Source organism: Eucyclogobius newberryi, unplaced genomic scaffold, assembly GCF_026437365.1.
Source record: "Eucyclogobius newberryi isolate DKJ021-1_F unplaced genomic scaffold, fEucNew1.0.hap1 SCAF_9, whole genome shotgun sequence".
In the NCBI taxonomy this organism is placed as follows: domain Eukaryota; kingdom Metazoa; phylum Chordata; class Actinopteri; order Gobiiformes; family Gobiidae; genus Eucyclogobius; species Eucyclogobius newberryi.
Window position 1 is genome coordinate 39,392,613 of NW_027316532.1, and position 15,959 is coordinate 39,408,571.

The window sequence follows — 15,959 nt, forward strand, 5'->3', positions numbered from 1 at the left end:
TGTAACCGTTGTAACCGTTTTAACCGTTGTAACCGCTGTAACGGTTATAACTGTTGTAACTGTTGTAACAGTTGTAACAGTTGTAACGGTTGTAACTGCTGTAACCGTTATAACTGTTGTAACCGTTGTAACCGCTGTAACCGCTGTAACTGTTGTAACGGTTGTAACTGTTGTAACTGCTGTAACTGTTGTAACGGATGTAACTGCTGTAACTGCTGTAACTGTTGTAACTGCTGTAACTGTTGTAACTGCTGTAACTGTTGTAATGGTTGTAACTGTTGTAACTGCTGTAACTGTTGTAATGGTTGTAACTGTTGTAACTGTTGTAACTGTTGTAACGGTTGTAACGGTTGTAACCGTTGTAACCTTTATAACTGTTATAACTGTTGTAACTGTTGTAACTGTTGTAACTGTTGTAACTGTTGTAACTGTTGTAACCGTTGTAACAGTTGTAACCGTTGTAACAGTTGTAACCGTTGTAACCGTTGTAACTGCTGTAACTGTTATAACTGTTGTAACTGTTGTAACCGTTGTAACCGTTGTAACCGTTGTAACTACTGTAACTGTTGTAACCGTTGTAACTACTGTGACTGTTGTAACCGTTGTAACCGTTATAACCGTTGTAACCGTTGTAACTGCTTTGACTGTTGTAACTGTTGTAACGGTTGTAACGGTTGTAACTGTTGTAACTGTTGTAACCGTTGTAACTGTTATAACTGTTATAACTTTTATAACTGTTGTAGCTGTTGTAACTGTTGTAACTGTTGTAGCTGTTGTAACCGTTGTAACTGTTATAACTGTTATAACTTTTATAACTGTTGTAACTGTTGTAGCTGTTGTAACGGTTGTAACGGTTGTAACTGTTGTAACGGTTGTAACTGTTGTAACGGTTGTAACTGTTGTAACTGTTATAACCGTTGTAACGGTTGTAACGGTTGTAACTGTTGTAACTGTTATAACCGTTGTAACTGTTGTAACTGTTGTAACCGCTGTAACTGTTGTAACTGTTGTAACGGTTGTAACTGTTGTAACTGCTGTAACTGCTGTAACGGTTGTAACGGTTGTAACTGCCGTAAACGTTATAACTGCTGTAACCGTTGTAACCGTTGTAACCGCTGTAACCGTTGTAACCGTTGTAACCGTTATAACTGTTGTAACTGTTGTAACCGTTATAACCGTTGTAACCGTTATAACTGTTGTAACGGTTGTAACGGTTGTAACTGCCGTAACCGTTATAACTGCTGTAACCGTTGTAACCGTTGTAACCACTGTAACTGTTATAACTGTTATAACTGTTGTAACTGTTGTAACCGTTATAACTGTTGTAACCGTTATAACTGTTGTAACCGTTATAACTGTTGTAACCGTTGTAACTTTTGTAACGGGTGTAACGGCTGTAACGGTTGTAACGGTTGTAACGGTTGTAACTGTTGTAACCGTTGTAACCGTTGTAACCGTTGTAACTAATGTAACTGTTGTAACCGCTGTAACTGTTATAACTGTTATAACTGTTGTAACTGTTGTAACTGTTGCAACTGTTGTAACCGTTATAACTGTTATAACTGTTATAACTGCTGTAACTGTTGTAACGGATGTAACTGCTGTAACTGTTGTAACGGTTGTAACTGTTGTAACTGTTGTAACTGCTGTAACTGTTGTAACTGTTGTAACGGTTGTAACGGTTGTAACTGTTGTAACTGCTGTAACTGCTGTAACGGTTGTAACGGTTGTAACTGCCGTAAACGTTATAACTGCTGTAACCGTTGTAACCGTTGTAACCGCTGTAACCGTTGTAACCGTTGTAACCGTTATAACTGTTGTAACGGTTGTAACGGTTGTAACTGCCGTAACCGTTATAACTGCTGTAACCGTTGTAACCGTTGTAACCACTGTAACTGTTATAACTGTTATAACTGTTGTAACTGTTGTAACCGTTATAACTGTTGTAACCGTTATAACTGTTGTAACCGTTATAACTGTTGTAACCGTTGTAACTTTTGTAACGGGTGTAACGGCTGTAACGGTTGTAACGGTTGTAACGGTTGTAACTGTTGTAACCGTTGTAACCGTTGTAACCGTTGTAACTAATGTAACTGTTGTAACCGCTGTAACTGTTATAACTGTTATAACTGTTGTAACTGTTGTAACTGTTGTAACTGTTGTAACTGTTGTAACCGTTATAACTGTTATAACTGTTATAACTGCTGTAACTGTTGTAACGGATGTAACTGCTGTAACTGTTGTAACGGTTGTAACTGTTGTAACTGTTGTAACTGCTGTAACTGTTGTAACTGCTGTAACTGTTGTAATGGTTGTAACTGTTGTAACTGTTGTAACCGTTGTAACAGTTGTAACCGTTGTAACTGTTGTAACGGTTGTAACGGTTGTAACTGTTGTAACTGTTGTAACGTTGTAACGGTTGTAACGGTTTTAACTGCTGTAACTGCTGTAACTATTGTAACGGTTGTAACTGCTGTAACTGTTGTAACTGCTGTAACTGCTGTAACGGCTGTAACGGTTGTAACCGTTGTAACCGTTGTAACCGTTATAACTGTTATAACTGTTGTAACTGTTGTAACTGTTGTAACCGTTATAACCGTTGTAACTGTTGTAACGGTTGTAACGGTTGTAACTGCTGTAACCGTTATAACTGTTGTAACAGTTGTAACCATTGTAACTGTTGTAACGGGTGTAACGGTTGTAACTGCTGTAACCGTTGTAACCGTTGTAACCGCTGTAACTGTTATAACTGTTATAACTGTCGTAACCGTTGTAACTACTGTAACTGTTGTAACCGTTGTAACCGCTGTAACTGTTATAACTGTTATAACTGTTGTAACTGTTGTAACTGTTGTAACCGTTATAACTGTTATAACTGTTGTAACTGTTGTAACCGTTGTAACTATTGTAACTGTTGTAACCGTTGTAACCGTTGTAACCGTTGTAACCGTTGTAACCGCTGTAACGGTTATAACTGTTGTAACTGTTGTAAGAGTTGTAACAGTTGTAACGGTTGTAACTGCTGTAACCGTTGTAACTGTTGTAACCGTTGTAACCGCTGTAACCGCTGTAACTGTTGTAACGGTTGTAACTGTTGTAACTGCTGTAACTGTTGTAACGGATGTAACTGCTGTAACTGTTGTAACGGTTGTAACTGTTGTAACTGTTGTAACTGCTGTAACTGTTGTAACTGCTGTAACTGTTGTAATGGTTGTAACTGTTGTAACTGCTGTAACTGTTGTAATGGTTGTAACTGTTGTAACTGTTGTAACTGCTGTAACTGTTGTAACTGCTGTAACTGTTGTAACTGTTGTAACTGTTGTAACTGTTGTAACTGTTGTAACTGTTGTAACTGTTGTAACTGTTGTAACCGTTGTAACAGTTGTAACCGTTGTAACAGTTGTAACCGTTGTAACCGTTGTAACGGTTGTAACGGTTGTAACTGCTGTAACCGTTGTAACCGCTGTAACTGTTATAACTGTTGTAACTGTTGTAACCGTTGTAACCGTTGTAACTACTGTAACTGTTGTAACCGTTGTAACCGTTGTAACCGTTATAACCGTTGGAACCATTGGAACCGCTGGAACTGTTGTAACGGTTGTAACTGCTGTAACTGCTGTAACTGTTGTAACTGTTGTAACTGTTGTAACTACTGTAACTGTTGTAACCGTTGTAACCGTTGTAACTGCTGTAACTGTTATAACTGTTGTAACTGTTGTAACCGTTGTAACCGTTGTAACCGTTGTAACTGTTGTAACGGTTGTAACGGTTGTAACTGTTGTAACTGTTGTAACCGTTGTAACTACTGTGACTGTTGTAACCGTTGTAACCGTTATAACCGTTGTAACCGTTGTAACTGCTTTGACTGTTGTAACTGTTGTAACGGTTGTAACGGTTGTAACTGTTGTAACTGTTGTAACCGTTGTAACTGTTATAACTGTTATAACTTTTATAACTGTTGTAGCTGTTGTAACTGTTGTAACTGTTATAACTGTTATAACTGTTATAACTTTTATAACTGTTGTAACTGTTGTAGCTGTTGTAACTGTTGTAACTGTTATAACTGTTATAACTTTTATAACTGTTGTAGCTGTTGTAACCGTTGTAACTGTTATAACTGTTATAACTGTTATAACTTTTATAACTGTTGTAACTGTTGTAGCTGTTGTAACGGTTGTAACGGTTGTAACTGTTGTAACGGTTGTAACTGTTGTAACGGTTGTAACTGTTGTAACTGTTATAACCGTTGTAACTGTTGTAACGGTTGTAACTGTTGTAACTGTTATAACCGTTGTAACTGTTGTAACTGTTGTAACCGCTGTAACTGTTGTAACTGTTGTAACGGTTGTAACGGTTGTAACTGTTGTAACTGCTGTAACTGCTGTAACGGTTGTAACGGTTGTAACTGCCGTAAACGTTATAACTGCTGTAACCGTTGTAACCGTTATAACTGTTGTAACTGTTGTAACCGTTATAACCGTTGTAACCGTTATAACTGTTGTAACGGTTGTAACGGTTGTAACTGCCGTAACCGTTATAACTGTTGTAACCACTGTAACTGTTATAACTGTTATAACTGTTGTAACTGTTGTAACCGTTATAACTGTTGTAACCGTTATAACTGTTGTAACCGTTATAACTGTTGTAACCGTTGTAACTTTTGTAACGGGTGTAACGGCTGTAACGGTTGTAACGGTTGTAACGGTTGTAACTGTTGTAACCGTTGTAACCGTTGTAACCGTTGTAACTAATGTAACTGTTGTAACTGTTGTAACCGTTATAACTGTTGTAACCGTTATAACTGTTGTAACCGTTATAACTGTTGTAACCGTTGTAACTTTTGTAACGGGTGTAACGGCTGTAACGGTTGTAACGGTTGTAACGGTTGTAACTGTTGTAACCGTTGTAACCGTTGTAACCGTTGTAACTAATGTAACTGTTGTAACTGTTGTAACTGTTGTAACTGTTGTAACTGTTGTAACCGTTATAACTGTTATAACTGTTGTCCATCCATCCATCCATCTTCTGCCGCTTTATCCGGGGCCGGGTCGCGGGGGCAGCAGTCTGAGCAGGGACTCCCAGACTTCCTTCTCCCCAGACACTTCCTCTAACTCCTCCGGGGGGATCCCGAGGCGTTCCCAGGCCAGCCGAGAGACATAGTCTCTCCAGCGTGTCCTGGGTCTTCCCCGGGGCCTCTTCCCGGTGGGACATGCCTGAAACACCTCCCGAGGGAGGCGCCCAGGAGGCATCCGGAACAGATGCCCGAGCCACCTCAGCTGGCTCCTCTCGACGTGGAGGAGCAGCGGCTCTACTCCGAGCTCCCCCCGTGTGGCCGAGCTCCTCACCTTATCTCTAAGGGAGCGCCCAGCCACACGGCGGAGGAAACTCATTTCGACCGCTTGTATCCGCGATCTTGTTCTTTCGGTCACTACCCAAAGCTCATGACCATAGGTGAGGTCAGAACGTAGACCGACCGGTAAATAGAGAGCTTTGCCTTTCGGCTCAGCTCCCTCTTCACCACAACAGTCCGATGCAACGACTGCATCACTGCAGCCGCTGCACCGATCCAACTGTCAATCTCACGCTCCATCCTTCCCTCACTCGTGAACAAGAGCCCGAGATGTTATAACTGTTGTAACTGTTGTAACTGTTGTAACCGTTGTAACAGTTGTAACCGTTGTAACCGTTGTAACTACTGTAACTGTTGTAACCGTTGTAACCGTTATAACCGTTGGAACCGTTGGAACGTTGTAACGGTTGTAACGGTTGTAACCGCAGTAACCGTTGTAACTGCTGTAACTGTTATAACTGTTGTAACTGTTGTAACTGTTGTAACCATTGTAACCGTTGTAACCGTTGTAACCGTTGTAACCGTTATAACCGTTGTAACTGCTGTGACTGCTGTGACTGTTGTAACTGTTGTAACGGTTGTAACTGTTGTAACCGTTGTAACTGTTGTAACTGCTGTAACTGTTGTAACCGTTATAACCGTTGTAACCGTTGTAACTGCTGTGACTGTTGTAACTGTTGTAACCGTTGTAACCGTTGTAACCGTTGTAACCGTTGTAACTGTTGTAACTACTGTGACTGTTGTAACCGTTGTAACCGTTGTAACCGTTATAACCGTTGTAACCGTTGTAACTGCTGTGACTGTTGTAACTGTTGTAACGGTTGTAACTGTTGTAACTGTTGTAACCGTTGTAACTGTTGTAACTGCTGTAACCGGTGTAACTCTTGTAACTGCTGTAACCGTTGTAACTGTTATAACTGTTATAACTGCTGTAACTGTTGTAACTGTTGTAACTGTTGTAACTGTTGTAACCGTTGTAACCGCTATAACTGTTATAACTGTTATAACTGTTATAACTGTTATAACTGTTATAACTGTTGTAACTGTTGTAGCTGTTGTAACTTGTAACTGTTATAACTGTTATAACTGTTGTAACTGTTTTAGCTGTTGTAACGGTTTTAACGGTTGTAACGGTTGTAACGGTTGTAACTGTTGTAACTGTTATAACCGTTGTAACTGTTGTAACTGTTGTAACCGCTGTAACTGTTATAACTGTTGTAACTGCTGTAACAGCTGTAACGGATGTAACGGTTGTAACTGCCGTAACCGTTATAACTGCTGTAACCGTTGTAACCGTTGTAACCGTTGTAACCGCTGTAACCGTTGTAACCGTTGTAACCGTTATAACCGTTGTAACCGTTGTAACTGTTGTAACGGTTGTAACGGTTGTAACTGCCGTAACCGTTGTAACCGTTGTAACCACTGTAACTGTTATAACTGTTATAACTGTTGTAACTGTTGTAACTGTTGTAACCGCTGTAACTGTTATAACTGTTATAACTGTTATAACTGTTGTAGGTGTTGTAACCGTTGTAACTGTTGTAACTGTTATAACTGTTATAACTGTTGTAACCGTTGTAACTGTTGTAACGGTTGTAACTGTTGTAACTGTTATAACCGTTGTAACCGTTGTAACTGTTGTAACGGTTGTAACTGTTGTAACCGCTGTAACTGTTATAACCGTTGTAACTGTTGTAACGGTTGTAACTGTTGTAACTGTTATAACCGTTGTAACCGTTGTAACTGTTGTAACGGTTGTAACTGTTGTAACTGTTATAACCGTTGTAACCGTTGTAACTGTTGTAACCGCTGTAACTGTTGTAACGGTTGGAACTGTTGTAACTGTTATAACCGTTGTAACCGTTGTAACTGTTGTAACTGTTGTAGCTGTTGTAACGGTTATAACGGTTGTAACGGTTGTAATTGTTGTAGCTGTTGTAACCGCTGTAACTGTTATAACTGTTGTAACTGTTATAACCGTTGTAACCGCTGTAACTGTTGTAACGGTTGTAACTGTTGTAACTGTTGTAACTGTTGTAACGGTTGTAACTGTTGTAACTGTTGTAACGGTTGTAACTGTTGTAACTGTTGTAACTGCTGTAACTGACACGGCTGTACTAACTGTAAATATGTCTTTCCAAGGAACGGTCCGGACACTGTCGTCTTAAATCCTGAGCCATCCAAAGAAAAGGAGAAGCAGGGTTTCTTTAGAGCAATAAAGAAGAAAAAGAAAAAGTCTCAGTTGGTGAGTTTATGTATAAAAGTCGCTCTTTTGGTTTGAATCTGATGACCACTGACAGAACACATCGTGAACATACTTTAGTTTGAGTATCTTTCTTCAGATAAAAGGACATTTTAACATCAAGTGCAACTATTGTGAGACATTCTGGACCAACAGTAAATGATTGAAATGCATAATTTGTTGTAATCTCGTTCCGTCTGTTGTATCTTTCAAACTTGGTCAGGAAGGAACAGCTGAATGGTGTCATATTTCACCCATGATTTGATGAAACTGATTAAATTCTACAGCTGAATTGTTGAATAGCTTCATGTAAACGGTGGTATTGTTCTGCTTGACTGTCCCTTGTCCACATCTGTTTTCCCTTCTCTCGAGTGTGTTTCCCTCTGAGCGGCTCGTGTTGAACATGTTTCCCTGTTGGTATCTTCACTGTCTCGTCCCATCTGTGCTGTGCCTTTGTATTTCAGATTGAAGTGCCAGATCGAAGATCTCCCGTCCTCAGGAAAAGTCTTTTCCCTCTGTTTAGCCCAAAGAATCACATAAAGCGTAGTTCGTCTGTGAGAGTGCTCCCTGTCGTGTCCTCTCCCATGGTACATGTGATGCACCTCTTCTCTTTGTCCTAACCTGTCCCTAACTGCATGCTCCGTACTGTCCATTCTGAATCAAGCATCTTTATGTGTTGAAACGTCTCACTATTAAATCATATTCACACTAACCAAAGTCCATGCTTAAGAAAGAGTACAAGATACAGTTTTATGTTGGCATTTTTAGTTTCATGATCTTATTACAGTATAATGCTAATGTAATCTAGTCCCTAATATAATTCATTGTGTTTCTGTCTTTGTCATGTAGTTTTGCATTTTACAATAATGATCTAATCTGATGGTGGTGGTGTTGTTATCTATACATAATCATCCAATTTAGTTTTGTATTTATATTGTTGAGAATCTCTGTCAAAAGGAGAATTTCATCAGGAATGTGACAATAACAATCAAACAAACAACTTGTGTCATTTGCCTCATAATAAAATCATGGGCTGTCACAGAATCAAATTATATAAGTTTATGTAAGTTTTGTTGCAGCAAAAGTTTAAAAAAAGAAGGAAAAACTATAGACTTTGATTTTAGTGCAGACAACATGGAGAAATAACTGTTATTACGCACTTTAATTTGAATGATTTGGATTATGATTAACACCACAGGCTTGTCAAGGCATTTGTTAAGTATAACAAGTATAACATCGACAATTCTGTTCCACAATATCGAAAAATATCGTACTGTGCAATAAAAATGTTGTTAATATCGTTCCATGATATTTGAATGGTGTTGCGTCCCTATATTTCATACATTAGCGTGATCCCTGTTGTCCTGAGCTCATACAGAGGAGACAGTCAGTGATTGGCACCGCGCCGCTAACAGCATGTCTTTTAATTATGATCTGAGGAGGAGTGAGCCTGTCTTTCCATAGTGACTACTACAGCACACCTCCAAATAAGCTCTGCTCTCCTTTGTAATAATTAGACCACTTAGTATGCAAGAAGAATAATTACAATTGATATATTTGTAAAAGCTGTCTAAAAGTCTAAAATGCAGACAAACAGGTTTGACATGAGTTTGTTCCAATGTGACGAGGAGTTTCTGCAGCATAAACACAAACACACAAACACACAAACACACAAACACACAAACACACAAACACACAAACACACAAAAACACAAACACACAAACACACAAACACACAAACACACAAACACACAAACACAAACCCAGGCTGGTCAGTCACAGAGAAGCGCTCACTGGCCTCAAATCTCATCTCCTCAGATCAAAATGCATTTATTGAAATAGGTGCATGTCGTTTTCAATAAAGAAGATTGTGTAAACAGTCTTGTAGCCACACGAGCGAGGACAACACGCCCACAAATGTGCTTAAGTAACACATGTTGCACAGTTTTAAGCACATCCATGTTGTCCATCACAGTGTGTGCAACTGGGCTGAAGTATTTGAATGGGATATAACTGTGTGCATCTGGGACAGGCGCCCAACGAGGGGGTGGATAGTGTCCATCAGAAGTCGTCCAGATTGGGACATCAGAGCGGACGCCACAGATCCCGGGACAAGAGCCGCGAGCGGGACCAGGACCGGGACCGGGACAAGGACTGGCCTCCGGAGAAACTGTCTGACTCACACTCTCCGGTAAGAACTCACACAGAGATACTGAACAGACAAACCTGTGCTGATATTTGCAGTTTAGATTGATGATAGCTGCACGTACAATGACAAAAACACATTCTCGTGACATACAAAGCTTCTTTATTTAAATTGTGTCAGACTTCAGGTTGTTTTGGTGGCATTGGTTGCATTAATATACAGTTATATTTATGTGTTGTTGTGGTTCCACCCACACAAACTCTAACTCAATCAAGACTAACTCATTGTCTAAAATTGGACATAAACAATGGCTTGTCATTCAAAGATTCAAAGAAATGTTTTGTCAGAAACACAGTAAAACGTTTAAACGATGCAATAACATTCTTACTTTCTTTCCTTGACAATGATAGTGAAGTTACCGACACTCAAACGATAATAGACCATAATACAATTGCACTAATTACAGTCACGGATGATTTAAAAGTCTTATGGCTTGTGGGGAGATGTTAGATAGACTGATACATTATAATGATATAGCATTATCACACTTCTCTATTTAATTGCCATTGAAGTAAAACACTGTAATTGATAAAAATGACAAACGTTTCCATTCCAGAGTCAGCCTCTGAAGTCACTGAGGAAACTCCTCCATCTGTCCTCCTCCTCGTCCAATCAAACGGCTCCCTCCGACATGCGCTACCCATCCATGCCCAACCCCGGCTCGTCCCAGGGCGGCTTTGTGGAGGGCAGGGGTCACTCCGGGGTCAGTACGCCCCAGATGAAGACCCGGCAGTACCCGCACCCCTCCCAGCTGGAGCCTGGGTGGCACAGTTCTGCTTTAGGACGTCCCGAGGGAAACCCCTACCCCGAGCAGATGAGCATCAAAGCAGGGCAGAACGGCCACGGGTTCGGGCGGCCCTCGCGCTCCCGGATCCCAAACTTAAACGACCTGAAGGAGACGGCTCTGTGATTGAAGCTCCTGCTCCACTTTCTCTGCCTCCTTGTGTCGCTCCTACTCGCTCCTTGCATAACACTCCTGCCGCACACACAGCACTGATGCCAAACACTCGCTTGCTAACGGTCCTGTACAGGCCTTGGTATGTCTTAATTTTTTAAAGATTCCATGTTTGATAGAATTTATATTATTATGTAATTCTGATTATAATTTGTACTATAATTATAAATATATTACAGATCAAATATATATGGATTAGGTGAAGTGTAGATTTTAAGTGTAAGTATTTTTGTTTCTATGGATAGATCTCTGGTACATTTTATGATATAGTCTTTATTATAGGAACCTAAGGCATTTTAACACAGCCACTTTAACATTGTTTAGGTCAGTAATGTTGGTCAGTGTGGTCATCTCAGTGGTCATCTCACCCCGGTCCGAGCAGGGGCCACTGGGCCCCTGGGCGTGTGAGAGTGGAAGATATCACTGTTCTCTAAAATGCTAAACCAAGAAGTATATTTAGGCTATTTATGACAATTAGAAATGCAGCCATTTTAGAAACACTGGTGCCATGAGAGAAAATCTAAGCTACAGCGCCCTCTATCAGACACTGACAGGCATTACACATTAGAGCTACAATGTACAGGATTGTTTTCTATACAATTAAATTACAGTGGATCTTACTGTACAATTAAAATCATGCAATTTAGACAACATAATATCTATATGAGACGGTATAAAGATAATAGAAATAAATATCTATTATGTTGCACTGCTTTAAGATGAATATTAGGCTGGTGCTGTGTCCAAATGAAATGTTATGATACATTGACTAATATATTTATTTTAACTGCCCTAAAGATTTATTTCCTGTCTTAAATATTACTGTCTTTACGAGGTCCTTTTTACAGCAGTTAGAAGAAGACAAAGCCATTCTGGATGTATCAGTTCATTTCTACTGGTCGGCCCGACGTTCCTGATGCACAAATGTCCTATCACATCGAGTGCCATGAATGAACATTATGTGTGGATCTTCTATAGTTTGTTGCACTTTGAGAAGCCTGTCTGAGGCAGCAATATCAATATGACTTTGTACATTTCTCCTAATCATGAGAATGACTGGGAAAGAAGTTTGTGGATTTATGACGGGACAGTTACTATGAACGCATCTCTTTGGATTCTGGTTTTGCTGAAGGAGCACTGTGTATTATATTAATACTGCTGTGACTACTGTTAATGGTAATGTTTATAACAGAAGATGTTTCATTCAATCAAGTATGAAGTTTGTGCTTTATTACAGACACAAATTAGTAGCATAGTCAGTGTTTTCTGCTTATTTTCCTTTGGGACGAAGCATTTTCATCAAAACAAACACAATAAAATGCTCATGAGTTTTAGGATATTTATGTTTACATGTAACAGTGAACCTTGAATAAAACCAACTCAGTTCATTTGACTCCTATACAATATTTTATTGGTTTATTTCATCTGATGTAGTGAAGGTGTGAGTTCATTATTTTTCTCAATTAACTTTGGTAGCCATCTATGACTATCTATATTTATGTCTATGACTATATTTATGTCTATGACTATATTTATGTCTATGACTATCTATATTTATATCTGTGACTATATTTATGTCTATGACTATCTATATTTATATCTGTGACTATATTTATGTCTATGACTATCTATATTTATATCTGTGACTATATTTATGTCTATGACTATCTATATTTATATCTGTGACTATATTTATGTCTATGACTAGAAAGTGAATGATCTGAACTAATAGCAGTAGTATTAATATAACTGGTACTTTAATAGCAGTTTTATCAGTTGTAGCAATTGGAAGGTGTCATAACATTGTAGAGTAGTAATAGTTGTGTAGCTCGTCCTGTTAAAGAACTCATATTTATCGCTGGTATTTCTTTATGTTATGTACCAAATATAATGAAATGACTTAATTCATGTCTGTCTTTTTAAGTATAGTTTTTGTACTACTTTTATTCAGTTATAGATTTGGGGTATTTTTCACCTTTGATCTTTACTTAAGTCCATTTGGTTCATTCTTCCAGTGCGATGCAGTTTGTCTTTCAGTCGTGTCCATCTTCCATCAAACGTGTGGTGTTCAGGGCCATGCAGGTGTTCCAGCCTCAAGAGCATGCGGGTGTTCCAGCCTCAGGGCCATGCGGGTGTTCCAGCCTCAGGGCCCTGATCAGGGCCATGCGGGTGTTCCGGCCTCAGGGCCATGCGGGTGTTCCGGCCTCAGGGCCATGCGGGTGATCCAGCCTCAGGGCCATGCGGGTGTTCCAGCCTCAAGAGCATGCGGGTGTTCCAGCCTCAGGGCCATGCGGGTGTTCCAGCCTCAGGGCCCTGATCAGGGCCATGCGGGTGTTCCGGCCTCAGGGCCATGCGGGTGTTCCGGCCTCAGGGCCATGCGGGTGTTCCGGCCTCAGGGCCATGCGGGTGTTCCGGCCTCAGGGCCATGCGGGTGATCCAGCCTCAGGGCCATGCGGGTGTTCCGGCCTCAGGGCCATGCGGGTGTTCCGGCCTCAACACCCGCAGGGCCATGCGGGTGTTCCGGCCTCAGGGCCATGCGGGTGTTCCGGCCTCAGGGACATGCGGGTGTTCCAGCCTCAGGGCCATGCGGGTGTTCCAGCCTCAGGGCCATGCGGGTTATCCAGCCTCAGGGACATGCGGGTGTTCCGGCCTCAGGGCCATGCGGGTGTTCCAGCCTCAGGGCCATGCGGGTGATCCAGCCTCAGCCTCAGGGACATGCGGGTGATCCAGCCTCAGGGACATGCGGGTGATCCAGCCTCAGGGCCCTGATCAGGGCCATGCGGGTGTTCCGGCCTCAGGGCCATGCGGGTGTTCCGGCCTCAGGGCCATGCGGGTGATCCAGCCTCAGGGCCATGCGGGTGTTCCGGCCTCAGGGCCATGCGGGTGTTCCGGCCTCAGGGCCATGCGGGTGTTCCGGCCTCAACACCCGCAGGGCCATGCGGGTGTTCCGGCCTCAGGGCCATGCGGGTGTTCCGGCCTCAGGGACATGCGGGTGTTCCAGCCTCAGGGCTATGCGGGTGTTCCAGCCTCAGGGCCATGCGGGTTATCCAGCCTCAGGGACATGCGGGTGTTCCGGCCTCAGGGCCATGCGGGTGTTCCAGCCTCAGGGCCATGCGGGTGATCCAGCCTCAGCCTCAGGGACATGCGGGTGATCCAGCCTCAGGGACATGCGGGTGATCCAGCCTCAGGGACATGCGGGTGATCCAGCCTCAGGGACATGCGGGTGATCCAGCCTCAGGGACATGCGGGTGATCCAGCCTCAGGGACATGCGGGTGATCCAGCCTCAGGGCCATGCGGGTGATCCAGCCTCAGGGACATGCGGGTGATCCAGCCTCAGGGCCATGCGGGTGTTCCAGCCTCAGGGACATGCGGGTGTTCCAGCCTCAGGGACATGCGGGTGTTCCAGCCTCAGGGACATGCGGGTGATCCAGCCTCAGGGCCATGCGGGTGATCCAGCCTCAGGGCCATGCGGGTGATCCAGCCTCAGGGCCATGCGGGTGTTCCAGCCTCAGGGACATGCGGGTGTTCCAGCCTCAGGGACATGCGGGTGATCCAGCCTCAGGGCCATGCGGGTGATCCAGCCCAGGGGCCACAATGACTTATGGGGCCACAATGGAAGGTCTCACCCTGAACTCTGGAGGTCGAGTCTGAGTTTCCATAAAACACCAGGAGAAGATGAAAAACAGAGGTATGGAATTCAAGAGCAATTGATATTCAAGGAATTATAGATGTCACAGTAAGATATTCATATACATTTCAAATCAAATGAATATCATTAACTTTTATGATGATTTGATTTGATGGTTGAACACTGACAGTTTCTTCAGCAGCAGCTGCTTGTGCTGGAAAAAAAGGTTGTGATTGATCATATATTACATATATTATATGAATGTTTTAGATCCTAGTGAGAAAGAACACAATATAGAATTTGAATAGAGGCGGCTTGTCTGAGCAGTGACAGACCAATTGTTGGAGAAAAGCTTGTAAAAGTGGTTGTCCAGGGCATTTTCACACTTACACAATTGCTTTTTCCTTCTATGAACAAGTGTTAAACCAATCTGGACGTGCCACTGAGCTGAAACCTCCCGGTACAAACACAATATCCACAATATACAAAAGCCTGAAGACTAAAACTACAGTTGAGGATGTTTGTGCAACTTTGTGCATTTTGTATCACTAGAACTGCACCTGACTATTGACAGGTGAAGTGTGACGTCTGGTGTTTCTGCAGAAGTGCCCCATGGCCCCATGGCCCCATGGTCCCATGTGCCCCATGGCCCCATGGTCCCATGGCCCCATGTGCCACATGGCCCCATGGCCCCATGTGCCACATGGCCCCATGGCCCCATGTGCCACATGGCCCCATGGTCCCATGTGCCCCATCATTATTGAGCTCATTATTATCTTATTGAGAAGCTGATGTGACGTTATAATGTGACGATTGTATGAATTTACCACAAACTTCCACGTTCTGGACTTATCCACATGAAACCACAGCATCTTATACGTCTCTTATCTGTTATAGTCAAATATCTGCGTTTGTGTCCAGTGCGCTGGTCTGGACTGAAACGTCTGGACTTTGTAGTAGATCCAGTTGAGATTGACCACAGGAACTGGAGGCTGGACACAACCGACACCTCCTTCAGGTCAATCTGAACCACCCACATCTGACAGAGGAACATACAAAGGAACATTTCAGATAAGAGCCGCAAATCATGAGGAAAATCTGATCTGATCTTTGTAGAACAGTTTTTAACAGATCAAATTTTAACAGAACAAAAAGTGATATGGTGTCAAAAATCCATATCTGTCTTTTACTAACATAGCAAAGCATTATATTGACACAAGTGCACAGTCCCAACCTTAATCCGGTGGAATAATAGTAATACGAGTGTTTTGCAGGTGCAGTGGTTTAAAAAGCCCCAGGGGCCAGTGTTAGGGCCCTCTACAGGAAAAGAGACTTGTCTTATTGAACAGAACTCTCTGGTATGTTGTTCACTAATGATGACTCCATGACATCATTATTATTATTATAATTGTTAACATAATGAGGGTCATTTCGAGGAGATTTGCATGAGAACGAGCTTCAGATGCTGCTTCTAGATCATGAGTTCTATTTTCAGACTCTTAATCTTGCACAGGTTAAATCTGATTTCCTCACAGTATCTGTCCCTCCAGAGCGTTCAGCCACAACATACGTCATAA

The 15,959-nt window shown here is 42.1% G+C and overlaps 1 protein-coding gene across 3 annotated transcripts in view; it reads left to right on the forward strand.

Annotated features, from left to right (window-relative positions):
- Nucleotides 1–12,146, forward strand: part of LOC140353352 (cyclin-dependent kinase-like 5) — a 70,627-nt gene extending 58,481 nt beyond the window's left edge. For 2 of the 3 annotated variants that reach the window (XM_072437867.1, XM_072437868.1), the window contains 4 exons: nt 7,493–7,595; nt 8,057–8,179; nt 9,625–9,783; nt 10,355–12,146. In XM_072437867.1, the coding sequence (XP_072293968.1) occupies nt 7,493–7,595; nt 8,057–8,179; nt 9,625–9,783; nt 10,355–10,708 (739 nt within the window). In that variant the 3' untranslated portion in view covers nt 10,709–12,146. The remainder of the gene's footprint in view (nt 1–7,492; nt 7,596–8,056; nt 8,180–9,624; nt 9,784–10,354) is intronic. The other variant, XM_072437869.1, reaches the window with a different exon arrangement.
- The last annotated feature ends 3,813 nt before the right edge of the window (nt 12,147–15,959 follow it).